Here is a 17,051-nt window from a genome sequence, read left to right as displayed (position 1 = left end):
CTCACCAGCACTGACATCATCTGGTTTCACACCTGGCTGTGGTGTGTGCAGCTGCCTGGGAATGGTATGCGGTTGTGTTGGAGACTTTGGAGCCCAGGAGACTGGCTTACATCAGAGAAAGCTGAGGTGCCCACACTGGACTTAACTTCCCAGCCAGCCTGAGTCATTATTCCTTCCCCACAGGGCCCTCCAGCATCACTATTCTATGCCCATCTCCAATTTAGGGTTTGACTCACTGTGCCCCAGGCTATGGCCAACCTTGCTCAGCCCTCAGATTTCTCCTCCGTAGAGAAGCATTTCCTGAGAAAACTCTCTCTCCCTGTGAAGGGGGCTTGACCATACCCCCACAACCCAGGGAATCATTGTGTCCCTTCCTCGCAGCTCTAGACATCAGCCCCGTCTCCCTGCTTCATAGATCATCCCAGCTTTGAAAAGCACATGAAAATGTTTCTCCATTTTCCATATCGTGTGAGTAATGTTCCCAGTGAGAAGTAATGGGCTGAAGTTGTCACTTGTCAGTGTAGTTATTAAGGAGGACGAGTCTCAGATCTTTCTCTCATAATTAAATAAATCTTCCTGGAGATCGTGGCTCGCACTTGCTCAGGCCACACGGCCTGGGGCTGTCCGAACCGTGGACCACTGAGGAAACACATTTAGGGGCTCAGCAACTGAGGCTCTTCACCTCAGATCACAACAGACTCCTCCAGTGTTTCCTGATTTATTTTATGGTTACCTGGCTCCACTAGTCTGGCTTGAGTCTTAACCACCCAGAAGCCGTGAAAAACCTTGGGAGTGGTATGCTGGTAGGACTTGGGGTAGAGAGGCCCGCTCAGTGGACAGTGGTGCTCGAAGTAGAATGTTTCAAGTCGTCCCCCCGGTAATGAGATCCAGACACTGCGGCATGGGTTTTCACAAACGCCAGCCCCGCTGCCGCTTTCACTGCAGCCGAGAAGGGCCTCATTTTCCTCTGCGCACCACTGGCTTCCGGGAATTGAATTTCGAACTCTTTCAAAAAGGAATTAAAAGATCGTTTCAGGCACTGGCAAAGTTTAGAAAATTCTTTGTTAAATGAAGGTGGCAGGTGGTGAGACACTTGCTGGCTGGTGTGCACTGGGGCCAGGTGGATGGATGTGTGTGTGTGTGTGTGTGTGTGGTGCGTGTGGGGTGAGGAGGCCTGCGGAGATGTGGAGGGTGTGCATGGATGTTCGGTTGTGTGTGGAGTGCATGCGTGTGAGTGCCTTTTATTTGGATGGATGGCTGTTTGTGTGATGTGGACAGACGTGAGTGTTCATGGGTTGTGCGTATGCGGATGACACGGACTGTGTGGTTGGATGGAGGTATGGATGCATTATGCATGTGGATAGATGTGTGCACATAGATGAGTGAATGTATGCGTGGGTGGGTGCATCTATGTGGGCACGTGCAGGCAGCACCCCTGGCTGCCACCAACGTCTTTGCAGAAACCACCCCGCTGGGGTCGCCCTCACTTGAGCCACACAGCCCTGACCCCGAGGCTAACTTTCCGTTTTGCTTTGCAGTCTCGGAAAGGGAGTGACCCAGACAAAGAGAAGAAAGGCCTGGAGAGCCGAGCGGACAGCATCGGGAGCGGCCGAGCCATTCCAATTAAGCAGGTACGCCCGCCGCCCGCCTGCCCACACTCACGGGCCCAAGCCGGGGCCAATCCGTCCCGCTTCCCCCTCGTGCCAACTCGCTTGCACCACTAGTTTGATGTGCTCTGTTGATGAATGTAGAAGTCACTCACTTGACATCAATTAGAAGAGGTTCCTGTGTGTATTAAAATAGGATCATTAGAATAAGGAGCGGGAGAATGTGACAACATCCCTAATGGAGTATGGGCCCCGCATCCCCACCCTACCCCCCGCCCACATCTCGGCCTGTTTGCTGGCTGAGCCGCCTTCAAAAGCCGCCTTTGTAGCTGCGTTTTTGATTGGGCCGCGGGCTGCTGGTCGACAGGGGGAAGTCAGATGGCCGGGCAAGAGCCCCTTGTGATCACACGGCCGGCCCGCCGTGGCCCTAATTTGCTCGCGCAGACGGACATCTGAACGCCGTGGCAGGCTGGTTGGTAACCACGAGGCAATTAGTTGTGATGATCAGAGCGGTGTGTCAGCTGTGGGCTCTTGTTTGTAATTTGCTAATGAAGGAATTGTAACTTTGATGAGGTTCAGTTTCATTTAGACCTTATTATAGAAAGGAACATTTACAGCTGTAATGGGGGGCCTTAATTAAACTTCCTCATTACCCAACAGGACTCGAATCGGAGCATTTGTTTTGGCCCAGGTTCTAGCTGGGAATAGGTTTGCATCCAGCCCTGAGAGCTGCCGAGAGCAGTTCGCTCTGTGCCCGAGTCAGCGCCAACCATGCATCACGCCATCTCCATGGTGCTCTGGGATGGGACGTAGGCAGCAGCGGAACAGGGTTTTCTGAGACTCTCCTCCCTGTGTTCAGGGTTGGTTCAGAGTGTGTCCTGCAAGGCCCAGAGGGCAGGGCTGTGACAATGTCACCCCATCCCTGTGCCAGGGCAAGGTCAGTGCGGGGGAAGGGGGGCTCGGAACTATTTCAGGAATCCAGCTTCAGGCCAACCCTGGCCTGGGACCCTGTTTCCCTGTTTTCTGCTGTTGGTTTCTGCTGTGGAGCAGGCCACAACATGGGAGCTGGCCACAAACAAGGGAGCAGTTGTGTCTCCTCTGTGGCTGCCACAGAATATGGGAGTAGCCTGTTCCTACCTAAACCAATGGCCTGCACAGGTTAGCTGTTCCTTGGATCCTAGTGTCACCTTGTGACAGGGCCTGGGAAAGTCAATTTCTTTACTCATTCTCATAAAGAAACCAAAAAGCAAGAGGCCCAGAGACAGGACAGTGCTGACCCTGCACATGACAACAACACCCCATATGGTCCTCTGAGCACCACCAGGAGTGATCCTGAGCACAGAGTCAGGAATAACCTCTGAGCACTGCTGGGTTACTAGTACCCTAAAACAAATAAGTAAACAAAAACCCAGAAGCCAGCAGTCTAGGGGCATGAAAGCTTCCAGAATGTTCCATTGTCACTTTTATTTGCTGTGGCTGTCAAGCTGTCTTTGGGTCTGTCCCCCAGTCCCTCAGTCTGTCCCCAGCTCATCTGCAGTGAGGGGTGGGAGAGTCTTCTTTCCATGCCGTTCCATATCTGGATGAGTTGGGGTGAGCTATGAGCAGAAGTTGGGTCTGACATGATCCTCGGGATGTCACGGTCATTATGAGACCTAATCCTGAGCCGGGGTCTAGGGTTGCTTCCCTGGGTGCAGGCAGCTCCTGATCTCTGTCCCCATGATCATGTGCAGCTTCAGTGTTTTCTTCCTGGTGGCAGAGAACAGACTAGGGCCCTGCTGGACTTCCCAGGAAGTCCTGGGAACACAACCAAGGATGCCTCCATGGCTGAGCTGGGTCCTCTCTAAGACCCGCAGCCTTTTTGAATACCTCATACTGAAGGTCCCATGTAGCTTCAGGGAAGCCTGTCCCAATGCCAGCCTGGATCCCAAGCACTCAATGCCTGCTGCCTGCCAGGTGCCACCAGCATGAGGGTTCACAGAGCAGAAGCCACGACCAATGACTGCCTGGCCAATTCCATGCTTGGCACCTAAACAGGGAGTGACTGAATGGTTACAGGAGTGCTGGGCCTTGGCATGACCTTTGTCCATGGCTTTATGCTCACCCCTCAGTCAGCTCTATCATTGGGCAGTGGTACCCTCTGTGGATTCAATGCCCTGAGGAAATATGTGGGGAGCCATGGCCGCCGTGGCATAGGGAACGTTCTCCGGAGAGAATAGATGAGGCTTCATGATTGACTTTCAGCCAGGACGGACACACACTGTGTGTCGGGGATTCCCCATACCTGTTCAAATGCTTCAAGACCACCCTGGACCTTCAGGAGGGCCTAGGACATGAAGAGTTAGGGTGATGGGTGCTAAGGGCCCATGTGGATCTCCCATATCTACAGACAGTTCTGGGCAGGGTTCTGCCTACCTCCCTTTCTGTCCCTTTCAAACAAGTTGTGCCGTGCATCCCTGTTCCCAGGCACATCACAGTTTGTTCCTTGCACCCTGGGAGCGAGTGAGCAGGCAGGTGGCCCTGTCTCCTCCATTGGCTGTCCCAGCTGAACTTCTACACCCAGAGCAGTTCCAGTACCGGATTTCCTGAGTGTGGGCTTTTGCTTCTCCGGGACCCTAATTCCCTTTTCTTCTCTTTTCTCAAGTCTTGGTGCTTGGGCTCCAGAAGTTCTGTCACTTCTCCTTTTTAAGCTAGTAAACAGAGGGTCTATTTGGAATTGCCAAAAACATCCAAAAGCCAAGTGAGAAAAATAAAAAAAGGCAGAGGCCGGCACCGCGGCGAGTGGGCCTGTCACGTATGAATTTTTCATGGCTGCGGAGACTTGTACATACATAATCACTTGATTGCGGTGGGAGTTGGGAGCTCCGACGGCGTCATTTGCATAAATCTTGTTAAGTCAATGGCAGTTAATGAAGTACAAATGAGCCCGGAGAAGGTGACATGTAAATCGTGGGTGGCAGATGGGAGGTCTGTTTGGGGGGCAGCAGCTGTGCCTTCTCCTTTCTTTCTCTCCTTTCTGCATTTTTTAATCTCCGTCTCCCAGCCCCTATCAGCAGCCTGGCCTCATCCCTCCCAGCATGGTCCAGGCCGGAGTAGTGCCCCATCCTCCGGCTGGATGCTCCCGAATTTTCCAAATGTTTGCACTTGTAGCCTGAGTGTGTGTACTACCTGTGCATGTATATCTTATCTGCTTGAAAGAACCAGACACTTTTTTCTCTGGTGTAAACATAGGGAGACTCTCAGCTAAGCCCGTGCAGGCTGCATGCTTGCTCTTATGAAGGGTCAGAGAAAGAGACAGGTGCTGCTGGGGGAGTTGGTCCTTGTCCCCAGACCAGATTCTCAGCTCTGCCAGTGGAGGGCAGGTCCTTACCCAGCTTGAATATGCGCGCGCGCGCGCGCGCGCACACACACACACACACACACACACACACACACACACACACACACACACACACACACACACACACACACACCACACCACACACACCCATGCCATACACACCATGCCCCCACACACATCCTATGCCACACACACCATGCCACACTCCCAGTTTGCTGTGGCCAGAAAAAAGACAGTCAGAGATACTAAGACACCACACAAACACACACTTACACACCACACCACACCACACACATGTGCATGCATACACCACACTCCCAGTTTGTGTGGCCCAGAAAGAGAATCCTGACCTGGGGCTTGTTCTTCCAAGGTCAGGTCCAGAGAGGCTTATGGGCTGAACCATCTCTGGAGCAGGGATACCTGGATTTGATTCCCAGCACCACCAGCTAGCATGAACCTCTTCCCTTCACCCTCTCCCCCTGCACTTTTTCATGGTTTTTTTTCTTTGTATGATGGGCCATACCCAGCGGTGTTCAGGTCTGACTCCTGGCTCTGTGCTCAAAATTCACTCTGGGGTGGGGCAGGGGACTCTATAGGATGCTGGGGATTGATCCAGGTTGGCCACATGTGAGGCAAATGCCCTTCCTGTTGTGCTATTGCTCCAGCCCTTTGTAGGCCTGTCCTTGTCCCTCACCAGCCCCCATTCTACCAATTGGCTCTCTTTCTAGCCATTGTCCCACCATTTATGTGATATTTTGTTTACTTGTTATTTATTTTGTTTTTTTTTTTTTTTGGGCCACACCTGGCAGCACTCAGGGGTTACTCTTGGCTCTATGCTCAGAAATCGCTCCTGGCAGGCTCAGGGGACCACAAGGGATGCCAGGATTTGAACCACTGTCCTTCTGCATGCAAGGCAAATACCCTTAACTCCATAATATCTCTCTGACCCTGTTTATGTGATTTTTTTTAAAAATTTATTTATTTTGCTGCTTGGGCCACACCTATTTGTGCTCAAGAATTAATCACTCCTGGCAGTACCCAAGGGACCAAAAGGGATGCCAAGAATTAAACCCAGGCCAGTGTTGTACAAGGTAAAGACCCTCCCTGCTATACTATCTCTAAGGCTCCAATATTGTGATTTGGGAGGGAGGGGGTTTGTGCTACACCTGGCCATGCTCAGAGGTTACTCCTGGCTCTGAACTCAAAAATCATTCCTTTCAAGGCAAATGCCCTACTGCTGTGCTATTGCTCTGGACCCATTATGTGATTTTTGTTTTTACTTGGATCCCCCCTGGTATACCCTGGGACCCACAGAGAACCCACATGGGCCTTGGATGAGGAATTCTGATTTCAGACCCCAAAACCAGGTCTGGGCAATGGGGAAGAGGGTTTTTTTCCTTTTGAGATTACGCACACATACACACATACACATACACACATTCATATACTTGCAGATATATGCACACGATTGTCCCTTCCACTTCTGTTGGGGACACGGCCTCTTGCATCAGATCCCATTATCTGCCTTCACTGACCTCTTTAAGGGATCCTCAACACACACACACACACACACACACACACACACACACACACGGTCTGCCTCAAGTCATGGGACATACACACACACGCGCACACACACACACACACACACACACTGTATTCACAGGAGGCTTCAAGTCATGGGCTACTTCCTCTCTCCCTCCTTCTCTCTCCCTCCCCAGGAGGCTCCAGTGGTCTGCTTCAAGTCATGGGGTCCAGTTCAGCTCACAGCTCTGCTGAGCTAGGCCAGGTGTTGGTGTATGCAGTTCCTCGAATGCTCTTCCATCTAGACCCCTGACATTGCCAGGTTGCTGTACCTCCTTGGGGCCTCTGGGAGCTGAGCACGGAGACCCAGACCTCACTGTGCAGTGCAGCACTGCCCAGAAACTGTCCCAGGCATAAGGGCCCCTGCATGATTTTTGTTTTTTTGTTTTATTTTTTTAAAGCCAGTCAAATTGAGCAGTGGGGGAGTTATATACCAACTTTTGTGATACTAACGTTAATAAGCTCTGATAAACCACTGCCATTGGACCAGTCGGTCCCTGCATGTTGTGATGAGCCTCTGGCAGGATAGCCCCTTTGGATAGGGCCATGAAAGGGAAACATCATCAACATTGGGCTGTGCCTCAGCAGTTCCTCAACACTGCGGGCCCTTAAGGGCCTGGGTGGGCTCAAGGTATGTGTTGGGGAAGGCATATCTCCTCACTGTGCTTTTCAGACACCTGAATGTTTTTCCTTTTGGCTGTCTTTCCTGAGAAAAACAAAAATGAATCACTGGAGCATAGAAATATAGCAGGAAAAGCACTTGCCTTACATGCAGCTGACTTCTGGTTTGATCTCTGGCATCCCATAGTTCTCCTGAGCACAAAACCAGCCTGTGTATCCCAGACCCCTATCTTTGGTGTCATTCTCTTTAAGCAGGAGACTGAAAATTAGGTTTAAGCACTTACTTGACATTCAGCTGTGATGGGTGTGATCCTGGTTCAAATCCTGATATCATTGTGTGCTCCTTAGCACTGCTGGGTGTGGTCCAAAAATCCCAAAATGGAACTTCATAAGGGTTTCTCTCTGGGCCCAGAGACACAATACAGAGCTTAAGGTACTTCCCTTAATAAACCTAGCCGACCTGGATTTGATATCCCCAGCACAAAGCCAATAGTTAAGTCCTCAGCATAGCCAGGTGTGACCCCCCTGAAAAAAAAAAAAAGCCAAGAAGGAAAACCAAGCAAGGAGCTCCCCTCCTGGGGAAGGACCACACCCCCGGGGTCCAGTATTTTGTGTTGAGACCCAGCAACTGGCTTCAAGGTCCAAAAAATAACCACCAACAACCCACATCCTCTTCATCTCCTCAGCAGCCGTGGTGGCCAGCTCAGGGTCAGAACATATCCACCTGTTTAGCTGGCATTACTGGGAATATCTATTGGGCTCCCCAGACCCCCCAGATTATATTTGTTATGGGTATTTACCAACTCAGCTAGACTCTGTCCTTCTCCAGTTACTTCCAGATGTTTCCATCTTTTAAAAATTTGTCAAATGGCCGGAGTGATAGTACAATGGTTGCCGTGTTTGTCTTGCCTGTGGGTGACCTGGCTTTAGTCCCTGGCATCATATATGGCTCTCCAGGCCCACCAGGAGTGATCCCTGAGCACAGAGCCAAGAGTTAGGCCTGAGCATTGCCAGATGTGGCCCAAAAGCAAACCAAAGAGAAAGGAAAAAAAAACCAAATACTTAAATAAAATAAAAATTCACCACCATCAGGGATAGGGGTGATCTCATGCTGGGGAATAGCGTCACTCTTAGTTTGATTTCTGGAGTCACATGGCTTCCTTGAGCATGGTATGTGTGTGCCTATATGCTGTGTGTATGCATAAATGTATGTGTGTACATCTACAAAAAGAAAAGTGTCTACTAGAAACCAATTGCTATTTTGCTGAATTTCTCAAAATGTTGTCATTCATTCCTACACTTGCTGCTTAAATTGTGACCTTCCCTGCTGTTGTGCTCCATGGAGGGACACAATAATCCCAGGCTAAATTCAGTCCTGCAGCCAAAGGAAAATGGGCTCTGGAGTATTCATTCCAGAGTAGCTAGAATTTTTCTTCTGGATTTCTAGAAATTTCTAGGGGGGAGGGGATTGGAGTGGTGTTTGGAGCTACATCTGGCAGTGCTCAGATCTTACTCCTGGCTCAGGAATCACTCCTACTGCTGCTTGGGGTGTTGAAGATCCAGATGGAGTTGACCTCAACCCCTATACTGTCTTTTGGGTCCCAAAACTCCTTGCACTGATCTAGTCAGTGTTTATTATGACCATGTTTTCCAAATCAGACTAAAACAAGTAAATGAGAACTTTCCGCATGGGCTTGGAGACTATGTAGAGTCTGTCCTCAAGCCTTACCCGCAGGTCTACACGTGGTACTCGGCTGGGAGCCTACAGGTCCAGTGAGGTCACAGGCCTTTCTTCCCTTCCAGACTTCCAGCTGATTCAGCCTGGCCCATGACTGTGCTCCCACCATCTCCCTTTCATTATGGTCCCTGTCAAATGCTTTCCAGGAAAACAGATACACATACACACACACATACACACAAATACACACACACCCTTCACACACACACACACACCCTTCTCACACACACACCCTTCTCACACACACACACACACACACACACACACACACACACACACACACACCCTTCTCACACCTTCATCCTGGTATCTTGAGTATAGATCATGATGGTAATAGGTATAGTTATAAGTACAGTTCTAAGCAGTGGAAAGTATTTTTCTTCCCCAAAACATGTTTTCAGTTTCTAGAAGTATATTGGAAAACTTCTACCTTATGTTGCTCTATTTAATATATTGAATATGCAGGTGTATGTTAAGATTCAGAATAACTTAGTTACAGCTTAGTTACAAATAAATAGATAGGAAAGAAGATCCATTAACCAGGTAATGAGTAACCAGAACTATTTCAGAAAACTATTATTTTTCAGCCTTCAAACCCAAGTAAAGGAAGATATTATTGTCTTCAAGTACGGTTTTATTTGTAAGAATTATTTTATGTCCAGCCTGCAGTTTTAGTAATACTGGACTGTATTTAGTGCATGCCACATTTTTATTACATTACTCAAGCTCTTAACCTGCAGCCTTCATAGTGTAATTAGTGCTGAAAGGAAGAACATGGTTCTCATCCAAAAGTTTTCCTGGGTTGGAGAGAGAGATCAGGGATTAAGGCACTTGCCTGCATGTTCTAACCCCAGTACCACTTAAGCAATATCTCCTGAGCAATCCCTAAGAAGATGTAATAAGCCCCGATCCCAGCAGGTGTGATCTGAAAATGGGGAGACAGGGTAAAATTCTTCTAAGAGCCAGGAAGCTGAGTCAAAGGTTCAGTTACTCGGGGGAGGGTGAAAAAGAAAAGGGGATTGGTTACTGTCACTGTGATTTCACCATCTGAGGACCATCTCCACTGCTGGTCATTAGACCAAATATAGCAGCTTAAACTTGTACAACAGAGGGGTACCAGCCTTGCACAATTCCAACCTTGCATGCTGCTGAGCCAGGTTTGATCCTTGGAACCCCATATGCTCTGCAAGGAGTGATGCCTGAGCACAGAGCCAGGAGTAAGCCTTAAGCACTATCATAAAAATAAATATTAGAGCACATGCTAGGCATGTGGGATTCCTGGATGAATCCCCAACACTCATGGTCTCTCAAATAACAGAATTTCCCCCCTCTTGAGCACTGGTAGGTATGAACAAAAGTAAATAAATCAACAGGTAATAAAAAAATAAACCTCTTTTATTAAAAGATGGTGGGTATGGGGCTGAAGTGGTAGCACAGTTGTAGGGCATTTGCCTTGCACATGTCTGACCCAGAACGGATGTGGGTTTGACCCCCTTTATCCCATATGGTCCCCCAGGAGCAGTTTCTGAGCACAGAGCCAGGAGTAACCCCTGCGTGCACCTGGGTGTGACCACCCCAAAAAAAAACAATAAATAAATAAAGATGGTGTGTATAAAATAATTTGTTTGGATATGGCTAAATTACACACCTATGAATTTATATACCACCTATGTATGAATGTCACACTATGTATTTACAGAAATAGATCTGTGATTCAGTAGTGGGAGATACTACCACTGGGGGTGTGTGGGAATAGTTTTAGAGAGCTGGTGGTCTCGAGTTTCATTGTAGGGGGAACTTTATCTTTGTTTACTTATGGAAGGTAGATTTCTAGCTGGATGTGCAATGGTTTTTGTTTCTCTGTAAGTGAGTGACCTGCCTGGTATCTGAGAAATTGAAACACATTCTCACAGTGGTGAGGCCTTAGGAGGCCTCTGTTTCTCCTTTTGATGGAGCTAGGGAGGAAAGTGGAGAGATGGACAGCCTGATCATGGGTTTGGGAGGTGAGCACCCAAACCTCTTAAAGGAAATCTAGACAGCACAGCTGATTTAGGCTAGGAAGGTGACACACCGTGGATACCTACCTTGGTCATGCAAGGTCCTGGGTTGGGTCCTGACACCCCATGTTTGTTGTGTATGTAAATATTTTGGGGGATTACTATGCTACTCACCCTAAACTGATTGGTGATTGTGCCCTACCCTAGGGTGTGACCTGGCATTCTGCCCCCACCGGGTAGTACTTGATTCTGCTTCCACCATTGGTTGGTATCTGATCCCACCATTGGGTGGTACCTGACTCTGGGGGATAAAAACAAGGGTCTGTGGAAGGCTGAGGCTTTTTTGGCTGGAACTGAAGCTGAGTCTTTGGACTTCAGTCTTGTCCACCGAATAAAGCAAATATTTCCACGAGCCTGACTGTCTGCAAGCTGTTTACCCGCCGTTTCACCTCAGAACCGTCGGCTAGACAGGGTGGCAGACGCGTGCTCCGAGCTGGAAGAGAAAGGCCTCATCCTCCATCCCTCCATCAGTCAACCTCTTCAGGGGCTGACTTGCTACACATGTTCCCCAAACACTACCACTAAACACCCTGGAACAACAAGTCTGAGAATAGCTCTTGAGAACTGCTGGGTGATGCTCAAAAAAAAAAACATAAATATTATCAGTAATTTCCCACTGGGGCTGGAGTGATGGCGCAATGGTAGGGCATCCACCTTGCATGCAGCTGACCCAGGACAGACTGTAGTTCAATCCCCTGGTGTCCCATATGATCCCCCAAGCCAGGAGCGATTTCTGAGATCATAGCCAGGAGTAACCCCTGTCACCTGGTATGACCCAAAATAAAAAATAATGGTTTTCCTCATAGAAACCTACCCCTGGTAGTAATTCAGTAGAAGAAAACAAACCATCTGATCATAAGTCCACAGAGCAGAGGGGAAGGCTTGGCAGAAAGGAAGTATCCTTGCCAGTAAGATGTAAGACTGCAATTGTTCACTAAGCAGCACCTAGACATAGCAACAGCAAAATGGTCCCTTTGGAGACTCGTCAGGTAAAAGAAGAAAAAGCACAAAACTCTTTATCAGTGAGAGCAGGAAGGGATGTGCATTAGCAAATGGAAGAGATGCACATGGGGATGGGGATTTTGGAAAAAACATGCAACTTCACTTATGGAATAAAGTAGACTTGAATTTAGACTTGAAGAATTGATGCAAAACCAGCCCAGAGTTTCTATACACCCTGCCAGCAGCTCCCCAGACTTTGTCACATACACTACCTTAGTACTTAACTGCTGGCTAGAGCAGGATGCTGCCTGAGGGGCACCAAAGTTTGAGGCCCCCACCCAGGACCACCCCTGCAAGCAGCTATAGGCTCTTTAGTTACCCATCCACTTCAGAAGGCCTCGACCCTTCTCAAAATCATGCCTCCTCGGGGCCAGAGAGATAGCATGGAGGTAGGTCATTTGCCTTGCATGCAGAAGGACAGTGGTTTGAATCCCAGCATCCCAGATGGTCCCCCAAGCCTACCAGGAGGAACCCCTGAATGCTGACAGGTGTGACCCAAAAAACAAAAAAAAAAAAATCTCGCTGCCTCCTCTGAAGTTCCTTTAAGGTATGTGACTGAGTTCTGGGCCTCATCTCTGAGTGCAGGTGCATAGATAGAAAACCCAGACTCAGGGGCCAGAGAGATAGCATGGAGGTAAGGTGTTTGCCTTTCATGCAGAAGGTCATCGGTTTGAATCCCGGAATCCCATATGGTCCCCCGTGCTTGCCAGGAGCAATTTCTGAGCATGGAGCCAGGAGTAACCCCTGAGCACTGCCGGGTGTGACCAAAAAAACCACAAAAAAAAGAAAAGAAAACCCAGACTCTATTGCTTGGTGTGTTGTCTGCCGCACTCAACACCGGAAGTTCCTTTTTCCTTTCATGAAGATAGAAGTGAATGCATTGGAATACCTGTGTAGAGTATATTCAATAAGCAGTAGATTTTCCAAAACTGAATATTACTTTCAGAGAAGTGTGCGTGGTCTTAACTAGTGTCCTAAGTGCAGTGTGTTTGTTTGCAGTTGTAAGAGAGAGAGTGTGTGTTTATTTCACATTTATGATGGGTGAATTAGAAGTGTAAATACCACAAAATGCCTCTTCTAATCAAAGATTTTCAAGTGTGGTTGTTACATATCAACTAGTACTTTTTGGTACTCACTGCCCTTTTTAACATAGAAATATATGTACGATTGAAAATATTTCTCAACCTGAAAGGACAGCTAACAATGCCCCCAAGTTACACTTTCTTGTTTTCTTTGATCTTCCATTGATTTTTCTCCCAGAAAGCCAATTAAGTGCTTATTTAGTCCCTCCGCGTCAGAGGGAGGGGCAAGCCAAATCAATTTGAAAACTTACTGGGCCTTGGCAGGGAGCCTAGTGGTAGAAGGGGATACTGCAGGGGAAAGGTCTGGGGTGGGAGGAGCTGAGGGAGCCAGGAGCCCTCTGATAGGTGGGTCCCACATCTGGTTGGGGCCTAATAATGGGGCCTAGCAGGAGAAGCCATAGTGGGAAATGCCAAGTGGTGAGAGGAACTGAAGGAGCCAGCAGCCCCCTGATAGGAGGGTCCCAGATGTGGGTGGGGCCTAATGATGGGACTATCAGACAGTGAGTAGAGCTTACGTGGGAGGTGTCAGGTGGTAGGAGTAGCTGAAGACGCTAATAGTAGGAGCCCGCTAATAGGAGGGTCCTGGAATGGGGCCTAATGATGGGACGTGAAAATACTGCAAGGAGTGAGGAAAGGAGCATGGGTCACCTGGGCCCAGGTGTGGTGAGGACAGAATGGCCATTCCTAGATGTACAGTGAGAATGGAGAAAGGCCCAAGAGGATGCTGAGAGAATTGACACATCTGTTGTTGTGGCTGACCTCCAAGCCTGTGCGGGATGGGGAAGAAGTTTCGGGATATTTGGGTTTGGACTCAAGTCATTTTTGCCTGACCAGTGAAGCTCTGCCCGTGAAGGCTTTACCTGTTGGAAGTGGTTTGTGAGTGAGAATAAAGGGCTCACATGCATAAATCCTTGTGAAAATGATCACAAAGTCGTCTCTGTCTTAACTAGGGCACTCATTTGCCCAGGATTGTTTCATCTGCCAAATACCTCATCCAGCTCCTTGACTCTGCCCTGTGATGGTGGTGATGTCCTAGCATAGCCAGTTTATAGCTGCGGAGGCCAGCAGGAACCTTCCTGCTGCGCCTGCTGCTCCACAGAAGCTCGGTCCTGGGAAGGGGACATCACTGGCCAGCGTCACTCTTGTATCTGTGACAAGAGGCTGGTTCCATCCCCTCCATCTCAACATCTTGAGCCTGTCGTATCTCTTGGGCTTCAGGAAAAACAAACAGCAGCTCATGTCTGCGGACATTTTTATTGTTTGAGGACAGACAGGTTGTTTCTGATGGCAGTCCCTTGAGGTCCACGCTGATCGATCAAGGGAGGAGCACTGGAGTCATTGCATTGACAAAGAGCAGGCTGCCATGATAGTGAGCGGGAGAATGAGCTGGGTGCTTTTATCCACGCAGAGCTCCCTGGGGTCTCAATAGGGCCTTTCTTCCTGAAAATGCAGCTGATGAGGGCACACAGAGCTTCCTGCTGAGGCTGCCTCATTTCCAAGCCAAAGGCCTTTACATGGGCAGACCTGCTGTCCACTGAGTTACCGGTGGCCACGTGTCAGTGGTATTAAAACTCCAAAGGAGGACCTGGAGAGATAATACAGCAGGGAGTACATTCGTCTTGCATGCAACTGGCCTCGGTTTGATCCCCTGTATCCCCCAAAGACTGCCAGGAGTAATTCCAGAGTGCAGAGCCGTGAGTAACCCCTGAACATAGCCAAATGTGACTTGCTACCTACCACCACAAAAAAACAAACAAGCAAACAAAAACCTCTAGGGGAGGGCTCAGAGGTCCAGAGCACATGCCTTGCAGATGGGAGACCTGGGATTCGACCCTAGCAGTGCATGGTCCCCAAACATCAGAATAGCCCCCCAAGTGCCATTAGGTAGGGTCCCAACCTGCCAACCTCTTCCTCCTCGAATAAGTGAAAATCCATCCAGGCACATAACCATAGACAGAGACAGCTGCAGAACCTTCTAGAGAGTTCCAAGGTCCAGGGGTCTTGGGTTGGGTGGCAAGTGTGCACCACGGTATCCACAAACCTTGCAAGAGGCACCTCACTTAATGCAAAAACTCTAAGTGTATTCCACAGCGGTTGTTTGTAATTGGAGTAGCTGCAATTCACTGTGGTTTTAATTAGTTGATTACTAGTTCTTTAAAATGTACTGTACTCACTGTGGGTCTTGCAAATTGGTAACTGGTAGCTACCAGGATAATTAAATATTTCAGAGCACTTGGCTGCGGCAGCATTGAACTGTGAAGAAATAATGTTGTCTAGCCAATCAAAAAGAGATCCTTGTAAACTCATTTACAGCAGCCGTGTGCGTCAGGACCATCAGAGAGATGCTTATTGCGGGAGAAATTAAAGATACAATTTTGTGCTAAGAGGCAATATAGAAATTAGTTCCTGAATTACTTGTTAATTGATTCGGTAATTCCCTGGGGTCTGCAGGCTTGGTCCCCCCTTTTTGTTGTTGCATTCAGTTAACAGTGACTATTCCCAGCGCACTAAAAAATAGTCTGCACTCCTCCATCCTATATGCCCTTACATCGTGCGGTTTATTTGCCTCTTTGCATAACAATAGCCACAAATTGCCTGCCTTGGACATAACCAATGAAGTCCAGCTTTCAGTGACTGCGGCGGGCCTGGGTTCCCCCAGCCAGAAGACACCTGCCCTGTGTTGTGTGTCCTGTTTGAGGGAGGTTCCCTGGATATGTTTCTGTATTTTTCCACCGGAAACCCTCCTGCTATTCTATCAATTGTGGAGGCAGTGATTGGGGAAAGCCTGATGGATGAAACACGTTTCTTATTGTTTGCAATTCAGCAAGAATAACCATGCAAAAGACCATTTGTAGAAAGTGCAAATTGTCCCTGGCAATGATATTGGAAGGAAATGAGCCCCGTGTCCCCGCATGGAAATGGTGTATGGCTCCTGGGAGCTCGCTGAGAGCTAGTGATGGGCAGGAGTGTCCCGGCTGGCCCCAGCTCCTGCCCCTACAGTGGCCTGAATATTGTTGTGTAACCACTGAGGACCTGAAAACAAGGGCTTCAGCCTCTTGAGCTGTTTCTGAGGGACGAAGAAACTCTTTGCTTTCAGATTTTGAAAGCAGCGTCCTTCCCCCTCTCCTCCTCTTACCCAGGTACCTGTGAACCTGGTAGCCATTGATTCATTGGTAAGAGCATATTTCTGGCAGCTGTGGGCTGTGCTTGTGACTGGAAAAGCAGTCTATGTGACTTGAAAACTGGTGTTTAGGGCCAGCAAGAGAGCACAGGATTTAAGTAAGGTGTTTACTGCACCTGTAACCTAGCCTAGGTTGACCCCCAGCACTGTATTCAGTCCCTACTGAGGCCCACCAGGAGTTTCCCCTGAGCAATTTACCAGGAAGTAGTCCTGAGCACCACTAGGTGGGATCCCAAAACTAAAAAGTTTTAAAATAATAGGAAAAAGAAAAATGTGAACTTTGATTTTCGGTCACCCTGTTTCTTGTAGTCTCGGTCCCTCACTGCCACCACATAGATATTATTATGGTATTTGCCTTTGTTAAATTGACAACAGTCACTCTTCCTTTCAGTGTCTGCTTATAGAAGCATCTGACAAAAATCTTACATTCTGTCCAGAAAAGCAGCCGAGGCATCACAGGATACAAGGCTTAGCTAGAGCTGACTTCATACATGGGACAGAGTTTGGAGAAATAGTATAGCTGGCTTGCTTTGCATGTAACTGACTTGGGTTGGATTCCAGCATCCTGTATGGTTCCCCCCCCCCCCCAAAAAAAAAAAAAAACACCAACAGGAGTAATTCCTGAGTGCAAAGCCAGAAATAATCTGAGCCTCCCTGGGTATAACACAAAGAAAAGAAAAAAAAAGAGGGGGGCAGTGCAGTGATTACTTTCTTTCCTCTTGCGCTCACTGGGTCTTGCATGTAGGATAGTGTGGACTGCACATACTGCTTCAGCCAGACCAGCAAGTCTACACAGAACTAAGGTGTCTGTCTCTGAGGCAGACCTTCTGGTGGGAGATATG

The 17,051-nt window shown here is 48.5% G+C and overlaps 1 protein-coding gene across 5 annotated transcripts in view; it reads left to right on the top strand.

Annotated features, from left to right (window-relative positions):
- AGAP1 (ArfGAP with GTPase domain, ankyrin repeat and PH domain 1) overlaps positions 1-17,051 on the top strand; it is a 348,034-nt gene that overhangs the window by 130,798 nt on the left and 200,185 nt on the right. For all 5 annotated transcript variants that reach the window (XM_049773603.1, XM_049773601.1, XM_049773600.1 and 2 more), the window contains one exon: positions 1,539-1,631. In XM_049773603.1, coding sequence (XP_049629560.1) covers positions 1,539-1,631 — 93 coding nt within the window. The remainder of the gene's footprint in view (positions 1-1,538; positions 1,632-17,051) is intronic.

The sequence above is a fragment of the Suncus etruscus genome, chromosome 5, assembly GCF_024139225.1.
Source record: "Suncus etruscus isolate mSunEtr1 chromosome 5, mSunEtr1.pri.cur, whole genome shotgun sequence".
NCBI lineage: Eukaryota > Metazoa > Chordata > Mammalia > Eulipotyphla > Soricidae > Suncus > Suncus etruscus.
Note: the sequence above shows the minus strand (reverse complement) of the source record. Positions and strands in the feature narration are given on the sequence as shown.